Below are 17,551 nucleotides of genomic sequence, written 5' to 3' on the forward strand. Positions count from 1 at the left end.
ATGTCTCCTCATTTATTCGTGTCTCATTTAATTTTTCAATCAATGTTTTATAGTTTAATTGTACAAGCCTTTCATGAATGGGATTGTTTTTATAATTTCTTTCCCAGAAAATTCATTGTTAGTGTATATAAATGCAACTGATTTTTGTATGTTGATTTTTTTTATTCTGCAAGTTTGCTGAATTACTTAATTACTTCTAAGAGTATTTTTGTGGAGTCTTTAGGATTTTCTAGTTATAAGATGATGCCTTCTGTAAACAGTGGTAATTATATTTCTTCCTTTATGGTTGGGTGCTGTTTATTTATTTTTCATGCCTAATTGTTCTGGTTTGGACTTCCAGTACTATTTTGGACAGAACTGGAGAGAGTGGGGTTCCTTGTCTTATTCCATATTTTAGAGGAAGGCTTTCAATTTTTCACCACTGAGTATGATGCTAGCTGTTGGCTTTTCATATATGATCTTTATTATGGTGAATTAAGGTCATTCTATACCTAACGTTTTGAGAATTTTTTATCATAAAACGATATTAAATTTTGTGAAAACTTTTCTGCATCTATTGAGATGATAAGGTGATTTTTATTCTTCACTCTGCTAATATGGTGTATCACATTGATGGATTTGCATTTGTTGAACAGATCTTGCATCCCAGAGATGACTGCCACTTGGTCATGGTGTACCATCCTTTTAATGTGCTGTTGAGTTATATTTGCTAATAATTTGTTAAGGATTTTGCATCTGTGTTCATCAGGGATATTGGCTTATAGTTTCCTTTCCTTTTTGTGTCTTTGTCTGGCTTTGGCAATGGAATGATGCCTCATAAAAAGATTTTCGAAATGTTCCCTCTTCTATTTATTGGAAGAGTTTAGGAAGGATTGATATTATTTTTCTTTAAATGTTTGAGAGAATTCACTTGTAAAACCATGTGGTCTTGGGCATTTCTTTGTTGGAAGGTTTTTGGTGAGTGATTCCATCCCCTATTACTAATTGGTCAGAAGGATTTCTATTTCTTCTTAATTCAGTCTTGGTAGGTTTTATGCTTCTAGGAATTTATCCATTTCTTCTAGTTAATCCAATTTTTGGCATATAATTGTTCATAATAATCCATTATGTTATTTCTCATATCTGTGGCATCGGCTGCAATGTCTCCTCTTACAATTTTATTTAGTTACATGAGTCTTTTCTCTTTTTAACTTTGTTAGTCTCTTTAAGGGTTTTTTTATTTTAGTTATCTTTTCAAAAGCCAGCTCCTATTTTCATCAATTTTTTATATTATTTTACTATTCTCCACTTATGCATTTCTGCTGTAATCTTCATTATTTCCTTCCTTCTCTCAACTTCAGGTTAAGTTTGTTCTGTTGCTAGTTCTTTGAGGTTTAATGTTAGGTTGTTTACTTGAAATATTTCTTCTTTTTAAATTTGTATGCTAATCACTATAAACTTCCCTCTTAGTAACACTTTTGATATATCCCATAATTTTTGGTATGTTGTGTTTTCATTTTCATTTGTCTTAGATATTTTCTAATTTCCATTTGATTTCTTCTTTTTGGTCAATGGTTGTTCAAGACTGTGTTGTTTAATTTCCATGTATTTGTAAATTTTTCTATTTCCTTTTGTTATTGATTTCTAGTTTCATTCCATTGGGCTCAGATTCTTGGGATGATTTCAATCTTCTTAAATTTGTTAAGACTTGTTTTGTGCCCTAAAATATGATCTATCCTGGAGTAAATTCTGTGTGCCTATGTGTACTGCTACTGTTGGTGGAATGTTCTAGATATGTCTGTTAGGTACATTTTACCAATAGTGTTGTTCTAGTCTGTTGTTTCCTATTGATTTTCAGGCTAGATGATCTGCCTGATTTTGTAAGTGGGATATCAATGTCTTCTACTATTATTATATTCCTGTGTATTTATCCATTCAGATCCCTCAATATACTCTTTATGTATTTTGATGCCGTGATGTTGAATGCATATGTATTTGTTACAATTTTGTGCGGAAATGACCATTTGTCATTTGTAATGAACTTCTTTGTCTCTTTTGTCTATTTTTTGTCTGATATTAGCGATTCTGCCCTTTATTGGTTACCATTTACCTGGGATCTTTTTTCTATTCCTTCACTTTCAGCCTATGTGTGTCCTTAACTTTAAAATGGGTCTCTTGTAGACAACATATAGTTAGATTTAAAAAATATTTTTTTTACATTATAGAGCGTCCTCAAAAAATTAAAAATAGAACTATCTTATGATCCAGCAATTCCACTTCTAAGTATTTATCCGAAAAAACAAAAACGCTAATTTGAAAAGATATATGCACCCCCACGTTCATTGCAGCATTACTTACAATAGCCAAGATATAGAAACAACCTAAGTAGATGAATGGATAAAGAAGATGTGGTATGTGGTATATATATATAAATATATATATACATACATACACAATAGAATACTATTCAGCAATAAAACAGATTGATACCTTGCCATTTGTGACAATATGGATGGACCTTGTGGGCATTATGCTAAATGAAATAAGTCAGACAGAGTAAGACACACACCATATCATCTCACTTATATGTGGAATCTAAAAGAAAGAAAACAAAACAAACCAAGCTCATAGATACAGAAAATAGATTGGTGGTTGCCAGAGGTGATGGATGGGGGAGTGGGCAAAATGAATGAAGGGAGTCAGAAAAAATAATATATTTTGTTATTATTGGAGACAAATTATTTAAAAAGTTGTATCTTCTTCTGTGTTTATTGATATGCAAATATCTATGAAGATGGTATTTAAAACAAGAAAGAGAATAAAGAAAAGGATAAGAAAAAAACTTTTTAGATATGTAAATATATAGTATTAAAGACTATCCTGTGGAATTCAGCTAAAGTCTTTATTGCAAATTCTTCATGATAATAACATTGTTTAAATTAATGTGTGTGACTTTATATCTCAATTAAAAATTGTTTTCACACAGAAAATACAATCTTGCATCTTCATTAATGATATTTGTATAGCATAAAAGAGCAAACTGGAAAAAACTTGAGGATATCAATATGTGCCTAAATAATACATATATTGGTATTATATAATTAGTTAGTATAAAAAATTAAAGTAAAATATTTTCAAACATGGTAATAAGAAGTTAAACTTTCTCTTGTGAGTAAAACTTTTTAAAATAGATTTTATTTTTTAGATCCATTGTAGGTTTACAGAAGAATTATGCAAAAAGTACTGTGAGTTCCCATATATCTGTTCTGTCCCCCTCACAGTTTCCTGTTTACTGACATATTGCATTAGTTTGTACAATTGTTACAGCGATGAACTAATATTGTCAAATTTGTACTGAAGTAAATTACATTGCATTAAAGTTCATTAAAGTTTACATTAGGCCTTACACTTTTTACTCTACAGTTTTATGGGTTTTGACTTGTGCATTATGTCGTGTATTCATCATTACAGTATCATAAATAATAGTTTCCCTTCCCTAAAAATGACCTGTGCTCCACCTATTCAACTCATCTCCGCTTTCCTTGTACCCTGGCAACCACTGATGTTTTACTGTTTCCACAGTTTTGCCTTTTCCTGAAAGGGAATTTATAATTTGTAACTATCATGTAAATATTGCTGTTTTAAAAACTAAATATCCTCCTCAATGTTATCTCATTTATTGTTTTATTCCATTAGTATTTTAAAATTCAGTACATCAATTGATTACTCTCTCTACTTCTCGATTACATAAATATATCGCCCTTAATTTGGGCCATCTATGCTACAATTAGTTTATATGATTCAAAAGAAACCTTAATAGACTTCCCTTAAATTATAAGTAATTAACTTAATAGCAGAAAGTAGATTTTACCAAAACAATACTATTCTGAGAATAAACCCAATAGTCAAAGACTTCCTAAGATCAGAGACTTAACTCAGAAGAGTGAATTTCCACACTGTTACGTCACAGTTTGAGAAAGATCTAAATAAATGCATGGTTAGAATTTGGAGTAAACACTCAAGAATAAGAAGAGAGATTACTAGATTTTATATTCTCCCTTACTACATGAACTTTCCACAATTATTTGAATCTAGTACTTTCTACTGATTCAAGAACAACAACTAAGTTGAGGGTTCATGATCAAACTTGATGAGACAGAAGTGTCTAATAAATGAAACACTTTGGAAGAGGTAAAATAGCTTGGGTGTGGATATAAGCATGTGGGGACTCAGTTAGTCTAGAAGCAGAAAACACCAGAAGTTGACAGGATGAAGAGAAGGAAAAACACTAAATCAAAACCAGAAGTGATACCAGGAAGGCAAGAGGCAGAGACACAGCCATGAACAGCAACTAAGGCAGTGGGCCTTACATACCAATTTATACCTGGTGCTCTCACTTCCCCTTCATAAATTTGACTGAACTCTGGCCAGTTTATGTATTCACATTATTTATTTTCCTGAAGAAACTAACTCTCAGCCCCCAAGTTAGGATTGTAATAACTTCACAATAAGACCATATTCTGTATGAACTTTTAGATCAGTCCCAACAATGAAGAAAAATTTGAAACTTCCATTCATCTTTTGTCATCTGAGATCAACGTCTTGCTCCATAACTTCCTAATGGCATTTTTCACTTCTGCATTCCTCAGTGTATAAATCAGAGGGTTGAGCAAAGGTGTTCCAAGTGTATAAAACACAGCTATCATCTTATCCATGGAAAAGGTGGTTGCAGGACGTGTGTATATAAATATGCAAGGACCAAAGAACAAGATGACCACGATGATGTGGGAAACGCAGGTGGAGAGGGCTTTTCTCCTCCCTTCAGCACTGTGGTTTCTCGGAGAATGCAGGATGATAACATAGGAGAACATCACCATGACAAAACTCATTGTACAGATGGCCCCGCTATTGGACACCAAGAGTAGATTGACCACATAGGTGTCCGTACAGGCAAGTTTCAGCAAAGGCTGCAAATCACAGAAATTGTGATCAATCGCATTGGGACCACAGAAAGGTAAACTCAAAGCCAGAAAAATCTGAGCTGAAGAATGCACACAGGACCCAATCCAGGCCACAGCCACCAACGCACCACAGAGCCGTCGGCTCATGATGGTCATGTAGTGCAGGGGTTTACAGATGGCCACATAGCAGTCAACGGCCATGAGGATTAGGATGAAGATCTCTAGGCTACGAAAGTAATGTGATGAAAATACTTGAATTATGCACTCACTGAAAGAGATAGTGGTATTCTTCACAAGAGCATCCACAATCATTCTAGGGGCTATGGAAGTAGACAAGCAGGTATCAGTTAAGGATAAGTAAAAAAGGAAGAAGTACATTGGACTCCCAAGTGCTTGACTGGTCTTGATGGTAACAATAATCAGCAAGTTACCCAGCAATGTCCCCAGATAGAAAATCAAGAAAATGACAAACACTATTTTCTTCCTAACAGGATCCTGGGTCAACCCAAGCAGAATGAACTCAGTCACATTATTTTTTGGCAGCATGATTTCATGAACAAGAAGAAAGAGTGAGTGTGAAATAGATTATTTGCAAAAAATAAAGGAATTAATTCATGATGTGCTTTTAGAAATTATGTACTATTTTAAGCAAATTAATTTAATATGATATGTGAGATTATGGAATATTTTGAGTGGATATTCTTCAGAGGTACATTTTAATTGTGATTTCTTAATGTCACTTCAATACTTTGTTCCTCAATTTTTAATGACCAGTTTATTAGGTATATTGAGTCTCAAATAAGCTTGTGAAAGTGATATTTTCCTACAGCACTCTTCAAGTACCATCCTTTGTTAACTTTGAGATTATTCTGATTAATTTTGCCAATTCAACAACTATAAAATTAAGAGATAGTCTCTGTTTTCTTATTTCATTAATTTTTTAAAATTTTAATACATCTTGGAGCCCACGCTTTGCATGGTGTACTACTTGGCATTCAGGATATACATGACTGCCTTTGTCAGTCATGAATAAAAATAAAAAACTTCCATACCACTCCCAAAAAGATAAAGAATGTATTCTTTATACATTCATTTACATATCACATATTGTTATACACGTTTATACAAACATATATTATTTAGAAATAAACAGTGTTCTCCAGTTCTCTGCACATCTCTCCCAGATATTCCAGCTTGAAAGGAGGAACAGGAAATACTGATGGCCTTTAAATAATCTCCTGCAAACTTCAAGAAAGATTGGCATATTAGTTCTTGACCAATACTAATGAAGAGAAATAAATGTTGTTTGATAGTTGTTAATATCTCAAATATACCATTTCTATTTGTATATCTTCAATTTCTGTAAAGCACATTAGAGTTACATTTCTAAATTAAACAGGAGATATTCCTTAATAGTTTGTTTTCATGATTCAAGTTTTTAGCCCAAGCATTATAGATCTAGAGTGGTTGTGTGTTGAGGTGTCACCAGGCAGATGGTGTAGGACCAGATCATGATTGTAATCCCACAATCTCCACACTCATGAAACAGAGCAGAGAAGTAGAAACGGGAGAGAGATGTGGTTTTAGAAACAGGCAAAAAATATAGTCAGTAATGGACTTCTTTACTAATTTTTCTGTCTTAACAAAGTCAAAGATTATTGAACTTTGAAATGTAACTTCTTTCAATGAAGTTTTCTATTTTCAAATTTGAAAACAAATACCATGACCCTCATTTCCAAGAATAAAATCTTTTTTTCTAGATATTGCCAAGTTGATGTTGGAAGAGACATTATATGAAAGCAAAAATATAAACTGAGATCTAACATATTTAAATATAATCTGGAAGACTTACTTATCTTATTGTCTTCCTCCCCAATCTCATCCATACCTCTAATACATTGTCTTGGAAGTTGTGAGTTGACCAAAGCTCAGACTATGATAGACTAAATAGACACAAAATTACTCTTATATATTTTTTCTCTCCTTTAGTAAATTTTCTTCTCAACGGACTTGAAATTTACCTTATCATCCTCCAAATCAAAAACAACTCTTGGGAAAATGTCTGATGAAGTCATTCACTTTGGAGTTCCAAGGATTAAAAAAGTCTCTTTGGACCTTGTGACCTTGGACAAAGATCTGAAACTATAAGAGAACTGAGTCTTGGTATCTTAATCATTATGATGAGCTTATAATTTCCTTTATTCACTTAAATGAGTGCCGTATCGTATAATATTAGCATTTGAAAATACGGTAGGCATTGGAAACAAGATGATGCAACAGTCTCTTGCTCTACTTAGTCAATGATTTTGTCCACTATCAATCCCATTAGCCTGTCCATTTTTAGGACAAACATTTCCTTTTTACATTTGGACATATATACTTAAAAATTAATAATAATACACATATAATTTAGTAAACATTAACAACTATGGGTCTTCATCAAATATTTAATCAATAATTTCACGATGACATTAAAAGTCTACAACCCAATCTTCCTTCATAAAGCTCATTTCTATCCATTTATGTTCCGAACAATCCAAGCTACTTTAGTCATATAGTTATTAACGGCTTTGAAAAATATTCTCTGTAGCCTCAAGTGCATTTTAAGGATTCTCTTTTATGTTAAACAAAAGGATTTTTAATCTATTTTATAATCTATACTACCCCATGATTTAGACAAGGGAGAATATAGTTGTCAAATCAATAGGTATTTAATGAAGTCTATGGATAAACAGGGTATGTTCACAATGCAACGGGAGCACACAAAGACTAGTAAATATATCAAGTGAATCTCTATAATGGAAGTAATGTAGAAGCCAAGGATTAAAAATAACTAGCTATAGTGAATCAAGCTCACCTTGCCTTCTTCTTTCTTCCTGGAACCCCTTTTCATTTCTAGCTGCTTCAACCTTCTGTGAACTTTAGGACTGAACTGCTGAGAAACATCCTCAGATGGCCTTCAGTGATTGCCTGTGAGAAGGGAAATTCATTCTCCTGCTCTCTAAAGGCTTTTTTAATAGCTTTTCTTATAATATTAGGTGTTATTGCTTGTAAAACAAGAATGAGTATGCTTATTTGAGCTTCCTTCCTGGAATTAGAATCTTGGAAAACTATGTGTTCTCAGAATTTTATTTTCCACTGTTCCAACCCAATGTCTTGTACTTTGGAGGTGCTCAATAAGAGCTTTTAAACTGAATATTCTCTATTATCCCTTAAAATGTGATAATATTTATCTCCTTGTTTCTGTACTATATTGATTACAAAACTCATTCACAACATAAATTTACTGGGGCCTTCTGTCTATTGTGCATGGTGGAGAGACAAATATACTTCCAATTTTTAATACCAGAAAAAGGAAAAGAAAACTGAGATCAATTTTAATAAGGTTTGAATAGTGTACAACCTGGAGTAGAAGATGTTGTACTCTGAACAGTACCACGTGGCATTTAAAACATCGAATCTCTAACATCCATAAAAATGATAATCTTAAAGCATTTTTTTCATGAATCCTAGGCCCTTAAGAGTACAAAGAGGACATTTTTCATATCCTCCTAAAATTGATTCATGTTTTTATGTGTGGTATGTATATGACCACATGTCCAATTTCCTCCCCCCCACAGGACTGTTAACATCTTTCACCAGATTATCAATAGAATCTGACACAAAAACATGTTACAACGATCCAGCATCAGTAACATAGACAAAACAGCATCAGTAAAATAGCACATCTTCTAATAACTACTGTACTCGCCTCAACTCTTCAAACAAGATAAGCCAACTCTAAAATGGCTAAATTTGCAAAAACAATGATAAGAGAATGTGTTGGTTTGAGAATGGGTGGGAAACAAAGAAGTACTGAAAGAAAAGCAGACGGGAAGAGGTGGAGAGTAGATGAGGGTGTAATACAGAGTGTGAGGTTGTGCCTTCTGTCCTTCTATGTTTTATTGCAGATGCTGCAGTGAGAAGCATTGCTTTCCTTAGGCACAGTCTCTTAAGCTACCCACTCCTCCCTAATTGAGTTACACTAGACTTCTATCTTTAGGAGAATCCCTACACTCAGTTTATTTCTACACAGAATTTACCAGTCTCTGTGGGAATGTTAATAAGTTGTGCTGAGATTCTTTACCCCTCAAAATCCCAAATAAAAGAGTAATATAATCTACCTTCTCTGAACTCCTCATTCTATGTAACTGAATCACATGATTCCTGCTTATCTGTTCAAGATATGCCCTGGGAAACAGCATTACCTGAGAACCAAAAAGTCATCAATAAGCTCAATACCCATTACTTATGTTTCCTATATCTGGTTGCCCCAAATGACATGAAATTAATATTTATTTATTCTTCTTTCCCAATCTTACTAAAGAGAGCAGGAGCCTCATGGAAGAGGAAGGGTAGATAAGATCATATGTGGAAGAATGTTGAGCAGGGACAAATAATGAAAACGGAATATTCTTACCCAAAACATTTTCAGGAACTCCCCTCCCACATGTATGGCATATTACCTTTCACCTTCATATATGGCATGTTATCTTTCAATTTTTAGCCTCTTCATTGTCATGTTTCCTTGGAGCTTTCTGTGAATATTCTATTTTTAAATTAAATCTCCTAAGTGTGTCAACTGCAAATTATATTCTTACGATATTATTTTAGGAGCATACATGGAGTAATAATTTTATACCCTGATAAAGAAATTCTATGCAAAAATGTCTCTTGGAGATGGAAAAGCTGGCATTCTCCAGAAGCTAGTGACTCCATTAACCTTTTCTACAATTTCTAAGCAGGTGCAATCATTTCTAACTCTCTAGAACCCATACCTCTTAGTGAGGACTTGTCTTGTCACACTAACTCACATAAAAATCATCTGTGAACTCTTCTAACACTCTGCCATCTCTAGAAACTGTAATAAACCTTACCACATGGAATGCATTCGTCTATTCCTACACTGCAATGATGGCTTTTCACAAACCTGGTACTCATAAAACATTTATTGAGTTTGAAATATCATTTTTCCTCAACATTTATATTTATTCTATTTATTTCCTATATTAACACTAAACATCAAAAAACTTTGAATTATTTTTTTTTCTGTTCCTTTCTCAGAATATGTGGAAACCATATAGTCAAAATAACTATGAAGGAGCCAGCCCAATGGCATAGTGGTTAAATTTATGCACTCTGCTTTGGAGGTCCGGGTTCACAGGTTTGGATCCTAGGCATAGACCTATGCACTGCTTACCAAGCCATGCTGTGGCAGGCCTCTCACATATAAAGTAAAGGAAGATGGGCACAGATGTTAGCCCAGGGCCAATCTTCCCCAGCAAAAAGAGGAGGATTGGCAACAGATGTTAGCTCAGGGCTAATTTTCCTCACCAAGAAAAAAAAAAGTAGATAAATAAATAAATATGGAAGTATATTAGAAAATTTTTTGGATTATTTGTAATGATGCCTCTCTGTGTAAAAAGATGGAGATAATTTGTCACTTACTTTTAAAAGGCTCTCTGAATTAGTCGAGTCAGACCATCCTTTTTTCATAGCAGCCTCCTCACGGAGCACTGAAAATAATGTTCTTGTCTGCATTCTAGGGGGACTACTTTAAGAAATAATTACATAAGTTATTAGCATCCTACAAAGTATTATTCCCTAAAGTTTTCCTTACTTTGCTATTCAGACTCATATCTAATAAACTTAACTTTTTATTTGTCTATTCAGCATATAAGAATAGCAAGTTGGTCCTCCTCATGCTCATTAACCACATACAAACAAGGATTAGGAGTTTTTAATTGCTTCAGACTGACCAACAGTACCAGGGAAAAAGAAGAGTAAAACAAATGAATGGTGGAGAGGGTGGTAAAGAACAGAAAGAATAAAAATAGTATCATTCATAAAAAAAGAAGTGGATGACCCAGAAACAACTCTGCTCTTAACCAGAGCCCTAAATTAGTCCTCCCTGCATTTATCAGTAGAAACCCGGCAGAAGAGAAGGGTGTGAGATGATATATTCAAAGTGCTGAATAAAAAAAATTGCCAACCAAGAATTCAATACCCAGAAAAAAGTGTCTTTTACAAATAAAGATGATGTACATTTCCACAAAAACAAAAACTGAGGGAGTTGGTCACCACCAGAATGGCCTTACAACAAATGCTAAAGTGGCTTCTTCAAGATGAAAGGAAAGGAAAATAAACAACAATATGAACACATATGAATAACTATAACTACAAATTTGTTTAATGGAGACAGTATACATATATATACATTGTGATATAAATAACATAAAGTTATTTAAAAACATGAGAGAAGAAGTAAAAGTGTAGATGTGGTTGATGTTAAAACGTTATCACTAAAATACACTATTATAACAATAAGATGCTTTATGTAAGTCTCATAGTAACAGCACACAAAAACCTGTATAGGTGATACAATGAGAAACATGGAAAGGAGTCAAAGAATATCACTGCAAAAAATCAACAAAACATAGAGGAAAACTGCAAGAAAGGAACAAAGTAACAAAAGAAATACAAGACACACAGAAAATAAATAACAAAATGCAAAAATAAGCCATTCCTTATCAATAATTACTTTAAATGTATTTAGATTAAAATCTCCAATCTGAAGATATAAAGCAGCTGAATGGATTTAAAAAAAAAATAAAGATTCTACTATATGCTGTCTACAAGAAAAACAACTTTAGTTTAAGGATATGAATATTATGAAAGTGAAGGCACAGAAAAAGATATCCAATGCTAATACTAAATAAAATGGAGCAGATGTGGCTATACTGATATCAGAGAAAATAGTCTTTAAGTCAAAAATGGTCAAAAAGAGACAAAGGACACATAATGACAAAAGGACCAATTCATCAAGAGACCATAACTATTATAAATATATATGTACTCAATATCATAGCAAACATTAACATATCTGTAGAGAAAAAGAGAGCAATGCAACCATAGTAGGATACTTCAATACTCCCATTTCAATACTGGATAGAACAGCCAGGCAGAAAATTGATAAGGAAATTGCTGACTTAAACAACACAATAGACTAAACAGACCTAACAGACATATACAGAAATTTTCACCCAACAGTAGTAGAATACACATAACTTAGTAAACCCAAAAAACGTAGAAGAAAGAAAATAGTAAAGATTAGAGCAGAAATAAAGGAACCAGAGAAAAGGAAAACAATAGAAAAATCAATGAAAATAAGATTTGGTTTTTTGAAAAGATAAAATCAATAAAGCCTTAGTTAGATTAACTAAGAATAAAAGAAGATTCAAATAAATAAAATTAGAAATGAAAGAGGAGATAGTTCAATGAATGACACAGAAATGTAAGGGATTATAAGGAACTATTATAAACAATTATGTTCCAATAAATTGGATAACCTAGAAGAAATTGATAAAATCCTAGAAACATACAACATACCAAGATTGAATCAATAAGAAACAGAAAGCTTGAACAGGCCAATAACAAACAAGAAGATTGAATCAAAAACTTTCTAACAAAAAATATCCAGGAACAGATGGCTTCATGGGTGAATTCTACCAAACATTCAAATAATTACTGATACCAACCCTTTTTAAACTCTTCCAAAAAAAAGAAGAGGGAACACATCCAAACTCTTTTCTTTGAAATCAGCATTGCTTTCTTTCCAAAATCAAAGACAGCACAAGAAATGAAAACTATATGCCGATTTCCCTGATGAACACTGATGCAAAAATCCTCAATAAAATACTAGCAAACTGAATTCAAAAGCACATTAAAAGGATCATTCATCACAACCAATAGAGATAAATATTGTGATGAAATGCTCATTCAACATATAAAAATCAATAAACATCATATACCACACTAACAGAATAAAAGACAAAAATCACTTGATTATCTCAATAGATGCAGAAAAAGCATTTGATATAATTCCACATCTTTTCATAATAAAATCTCAACAAAACAGGTATAGGAGGAACAGAGTTCAACAAAATAATGTCTTATATAAAAATCCACAGATAACATCATACTCAATGATGAAAAGCTGACAGTTTTTCTTCTGAGATCTAAAACAAGACAAAGATGTCAACCCTCACTACTTCTACTCAACATGGTACTGAAAATCCTACCTAGGGAAATTAGGCAAGTAATGAAAATAAAAGGAAACCAAGTCAAAAGAGAAGAGGTAAAATTACCTCTCTCTAGATGTCATGAACACATACATAGAAAACCCAAAAACTCTACACAAAATTATTAAAACTAATAAATTCAGTAAAGTAGCCAGATACATCATCAGTGTATAAAAATCAACAGTGTTACAATACAGAAAGAATGAAGTATCCAAAATGGAAATTAAGAACACAGTCCCATTCACATTAACAATAAAAAGAATAAATACTTAAGAATTAACCTACCAAAGAGATGGAAGTCTTATACACTGAAAATTATAAAACATTGAGGAAGAAAATTTCAAAAGACACACACAAATAGAAAGACATCCCATATTCAAGTGTTAAAAGAATTAAAACTATTAAAATGTCTTAATACCCAAAGTGATCTACAGATTCAATGCAATCTCTGTAAAATCCCAATAATGATTTTTACAGAAATAGAAAACTATCCTAAAATTCATATGGAACCACAAAAGTCCGGTAATAGCTAAGCATCTGGAGCAGGAAGAACAAAGCTGAGACGTCACAATTCCTGATCTCAAATTATATTACAAAGCTATAGTAATCAAAACAGTAAGGTACTGGTATGACAAAGACAAACAGATAGACCAATGGAATAGAATAAGAGAGGCCAGAAATAAACTCATCCACATATGTTGAACTTATCTTCAACAAGGGAGACAAGAACACATAATGTGAAAAGGACAGTCTCTTCCACAGAGGATGTTGGGAAAACTGTATATCTATATGCAAAATACTGAAACTGGACACCTATCTCACGACATACACAAAAACCAACTCAAAAGGGATTAAATACTTAAATGTAAGACTTGAAACCATAAAAATCCTAGAAAACACAGGGAAAAGCTTTTTTGATGTTGTTGGCCTTGACAATAATTTTTGGGATAACAAAACAAAAGCAACCAAAGTAAAAATATACAAGTGCAATTTCATTAAACTTAGAAGCTTCTGCACAGAAAAAAAATCAACATAATAAAATGGCAATGTATGGAATGTCGTAAGTATTTGCAAATCATATATCAAATATGGGGTTAATATTGAAAATATATATGGAACATGTATACTTCAATACCCAAAATACAAATTACTCAATTAAAAATGGGCCAATGATATAAATAGACACTTCCCAAAAAAAGAAACTCAAATAGCTAAAAGATATATGAAATTGTGTTCAACATCTCAATTCATCATGGAAATGCAAATCAAAGCCACAATGAAATATCATATCCAAACAACTAAAGAGGAAGGAATACTCCTAAAATCATTGTACAAGGCCAGCATTACCCTGACACCAAAGCCAGAAAAGGACATTATAGGAAAGGAAAACTGCAGGCCAATATACTTCACAAATATAGAGGCAAAATTCCCCCAAAATATTGCATATTGGATTTAACAACACCTTAAGGATTATACACTATGGCCTAAAGGGAATAATCCATGGGATGCAAGGATGGTTCAACATACACAAATCAATAAATGTGATATACCATAATAGAATGAAAGATAAAAACCATATCATCATCTCAATAGATGCAGAGCAGGCATTTGACAAAACAACATTCTTTCATGATAAAAACACTCAACGAACTGCATATACGAGGAGCATGCCTCAATATGATAAAGACCATATAAGACAAATCCATCACTAACTTCATACTCAACGGTGAAACACTGAAAGCTTTTCTTCTAAGATCAGGAACACGTCAAGTGTGTCCACTCTCACCACTCCTATTCAACATAGTACTGGAAATTCTAGTCAGAGCAATTAAGCCAGAAAAAGAAATCAAAGGAATCCAAATCTAAGTAGAGAAAGTAGGGCAATATCTGTTTGCAGATGATATGATCTTATGTCTAGAAAATCCTAAACACTCCACCAAAAGAAATTTAGAATGAATCAGCAAATTCACTAAATTTGCAAGCTACAAAATCAATGTACATAAATCAGTTGCATTTCTGAACACTAAACAAAATATCTGAAAAAGAATTTTAAAAAATCCCATTCACAACAGCACAAAAAAGTATAAAATACTTAGGTATAAATTTAACCAAGGAGGTGAATGATATGAACACTGTAAATTAGAAGACTTTGATGGAAGAAATTGAAGAAAAAACTAACAAATGGAAAAATATTTGATGTTCATGGATAGTAAGAATCACTATTGTTAAAATATCCACACTGTTACTGAACCAAGAGAGTTCGCCTCCTGGTGAGTTAAATAAGACTCTACACCAGTGGAAGTTGTCTTACAAAGTAAAGTGTATTTGCAGCAAATAGGAGACTATGAGGAATCATTTCCAAAGTCGCGGTGTCCCTGAATAAAGGGAAGCAAAGATCTTTTATTTTGGATGGGGAATGAATATTCTAAAGGGAGAGGCGCGTATTCATTTGCACAGGCTCAGTTGGAAAACATGGTTTCATATACACTGCTGGTTAGGGTGATAAGGCCTAAGCTCCTCCTGGAGAGATCTTAGCATTAAAAATGAGGCAAAGGTCATGAGTGTAGCTCTTGTGGTGAGGCTTGGTCTGGTTCAGAGTGGTTGGTGGTTGCATCTCCTTAACATAACAAAAAGGAAAAAAACATTTTGGAAAAACAGTTAAATGCTTCCAAACCCACCCTTGAGTTCCTCTGGGCACCTAGTTGGTGATAATACTACCCAAAGCCATCTACAGATTTGATGTAGTCCCTATCAAAATTCCAAAGCCCTTTTTCACAGAAATAATCCTAAAACAATATGGAAACACAAAAGACCCTAAATAGCCAAATCAATCCTGAGAAAGAAGAACAAAGCTAGAGGCATCACACTTCCTGATTTCAAACTATACTATACACTATTCTCTAAACAGTATGAGACCGGCATGAAAATAGACATAAATCAATGGACCAGAGTAAGAGCCCAGAAATACACACTGACATATATAGTCAACTGATATTTGACAAAGGAGCCAAGAATACTCAATGGAGGATAGCCTCTTCAATAAATGTTGTAGGGAAATTGGATAACCACAAACAGAAGACCGAAATTGGGCCTATAACTTACACCACTCACAAAAATTGACTCAGAATTTATTAAAGGCTAAAATGTAAGGCCTGAAACCATAAAACTCCTAGAAGAAAACACAGGGAAAACCTCTTTGACATTAGTCTTGGCAAAAAGTTTTTAGATGTGACACCAAAAGCACAAGCAACAAAGGCAGAAATCAGCAAGCAGGACTATATCAAACTAAAAAGCTTTTGCACAGCAAAAGAAACAATCAAAAAAAATGAAGAGTAAACCTATGGAATGGGAGAAAATATTTGCAAACCATCTATCTGATAAGGGGTTAATATCCATAATATATAAAAATTCATATGACCGAATACACAGAAAGATAATAGTCTGATTAAAACATAGGCAGAAGAACTGAACGCACATTTTTCCAAAGACGTATAAGTGGCCAAGAGGTACATGAAAAGGTGCTCAACATCATTAATCATCAGGGAAATGCCAATCAAAAACATAATGAGATATCACCTCACAGTTGTTAGGATAATTACCATCAAAAAGACAAGAGATAAGAATTGTTGGCAAGAATTTGGAGAAAAGGGAACACTGGTCCACTGTTGATAGGAATGTAAATTGGTACAGCCACTATAAAAAATAGTATGGCGGTTCCTCAAAAAATTAAATATCTAACTACCATATGATCTATCAATCCCAGTTCTGGGTACACCCAAAGGAAATTAAAAGAGGATTTCGAAGAGATTTCTGCAGTTCCATCTTCTTTGCAGCATTAGTCAAATGGCCAACACATGAAACAATCTAACTCTGTCAAAAGATGAGTAGATAAAGAAAATACGGTGTGAGTGTGTGTGTGTGTGTGTGTGTGTGTGTGTGTGTGTGTTTAGTAAGCCCTGACAGTTGGCCTTGCATTTTGTAATACAAGTGCCTGACTAAAGCTTTGATTACCAAGGCATCCATTTCAAAGAGGCATCTGCTTCAAGGAAGGCTATCTCAAAGAAACACATTGCCAGCCACATGACCAGCTAAAGAGCCAGGATGTGGGCCTCCAGTCCCCACTGCCCTCCATTTGGCTCCTTTGTTTTAGAAATCCTGGTTGATTTAGACAATTGACCATTTGAGCCTGTTGTTATTTTTTCTTTTTTTTTCTCTCTTCCCCCGGTTTAAATTCCCTCCCTTCTGTTTTGAATTTGCCAATGAAGAGTGAGCCCTAGAGACCCTAGACCCCCATCCTTGAGCCCAATAAAAGCAGAACCCCAGGATCTCCCACATCTCCTGAGACCTCAAATCATAGAAGCAGAGAATTGAATGGTGGTTACCAGGGGCCGGGGGTTTTGGAAAATGGAAAGATGTTGGTCAAAGGGTACATGGTTTCAGTTTTGTAGAACAAATAAGTTTTAGAGATCTAATATATAGCATGGTGACTAT

At 33.6% G+C, this 17,551-nt stretch overlaps 1 protein-coding gene across 1 annotated transcript; it reads right to left on the bottom strand.

The window, feature by feature from the left end:
- Positions 1–4,553: 4,553 nt before the first annotated feature.
- Positions 4,554–5,486, bottom strand: LOC131395706 (olfactory receptor 4C16-like). The gene has a single exon (XM_058527545.1). It carries the CDS (start codon positions 5,484–5,486, stop codon positions 4,554–4,556), a length of 933 nt encoding a protein of 310 aa, XP_058383528.1.
- Between the last annotated feature and the right edge of the window lie 12,065 nt (positions 5,487–17,551).

This window comes from Diceros bicornis, chromosome 31, assembly GCF_020826845.1.
Source record: "Diceros bicornis minor isolate mBicDic1 chromosome 31, mDicBic1.mat.cur, whole genome shotgun sequence".
NCBI lineage: Eukaryota > Metazoa > Chordata > Mammalia > Perissodactyla > Rhinocerotidae > Diceros > Diceros bicornis.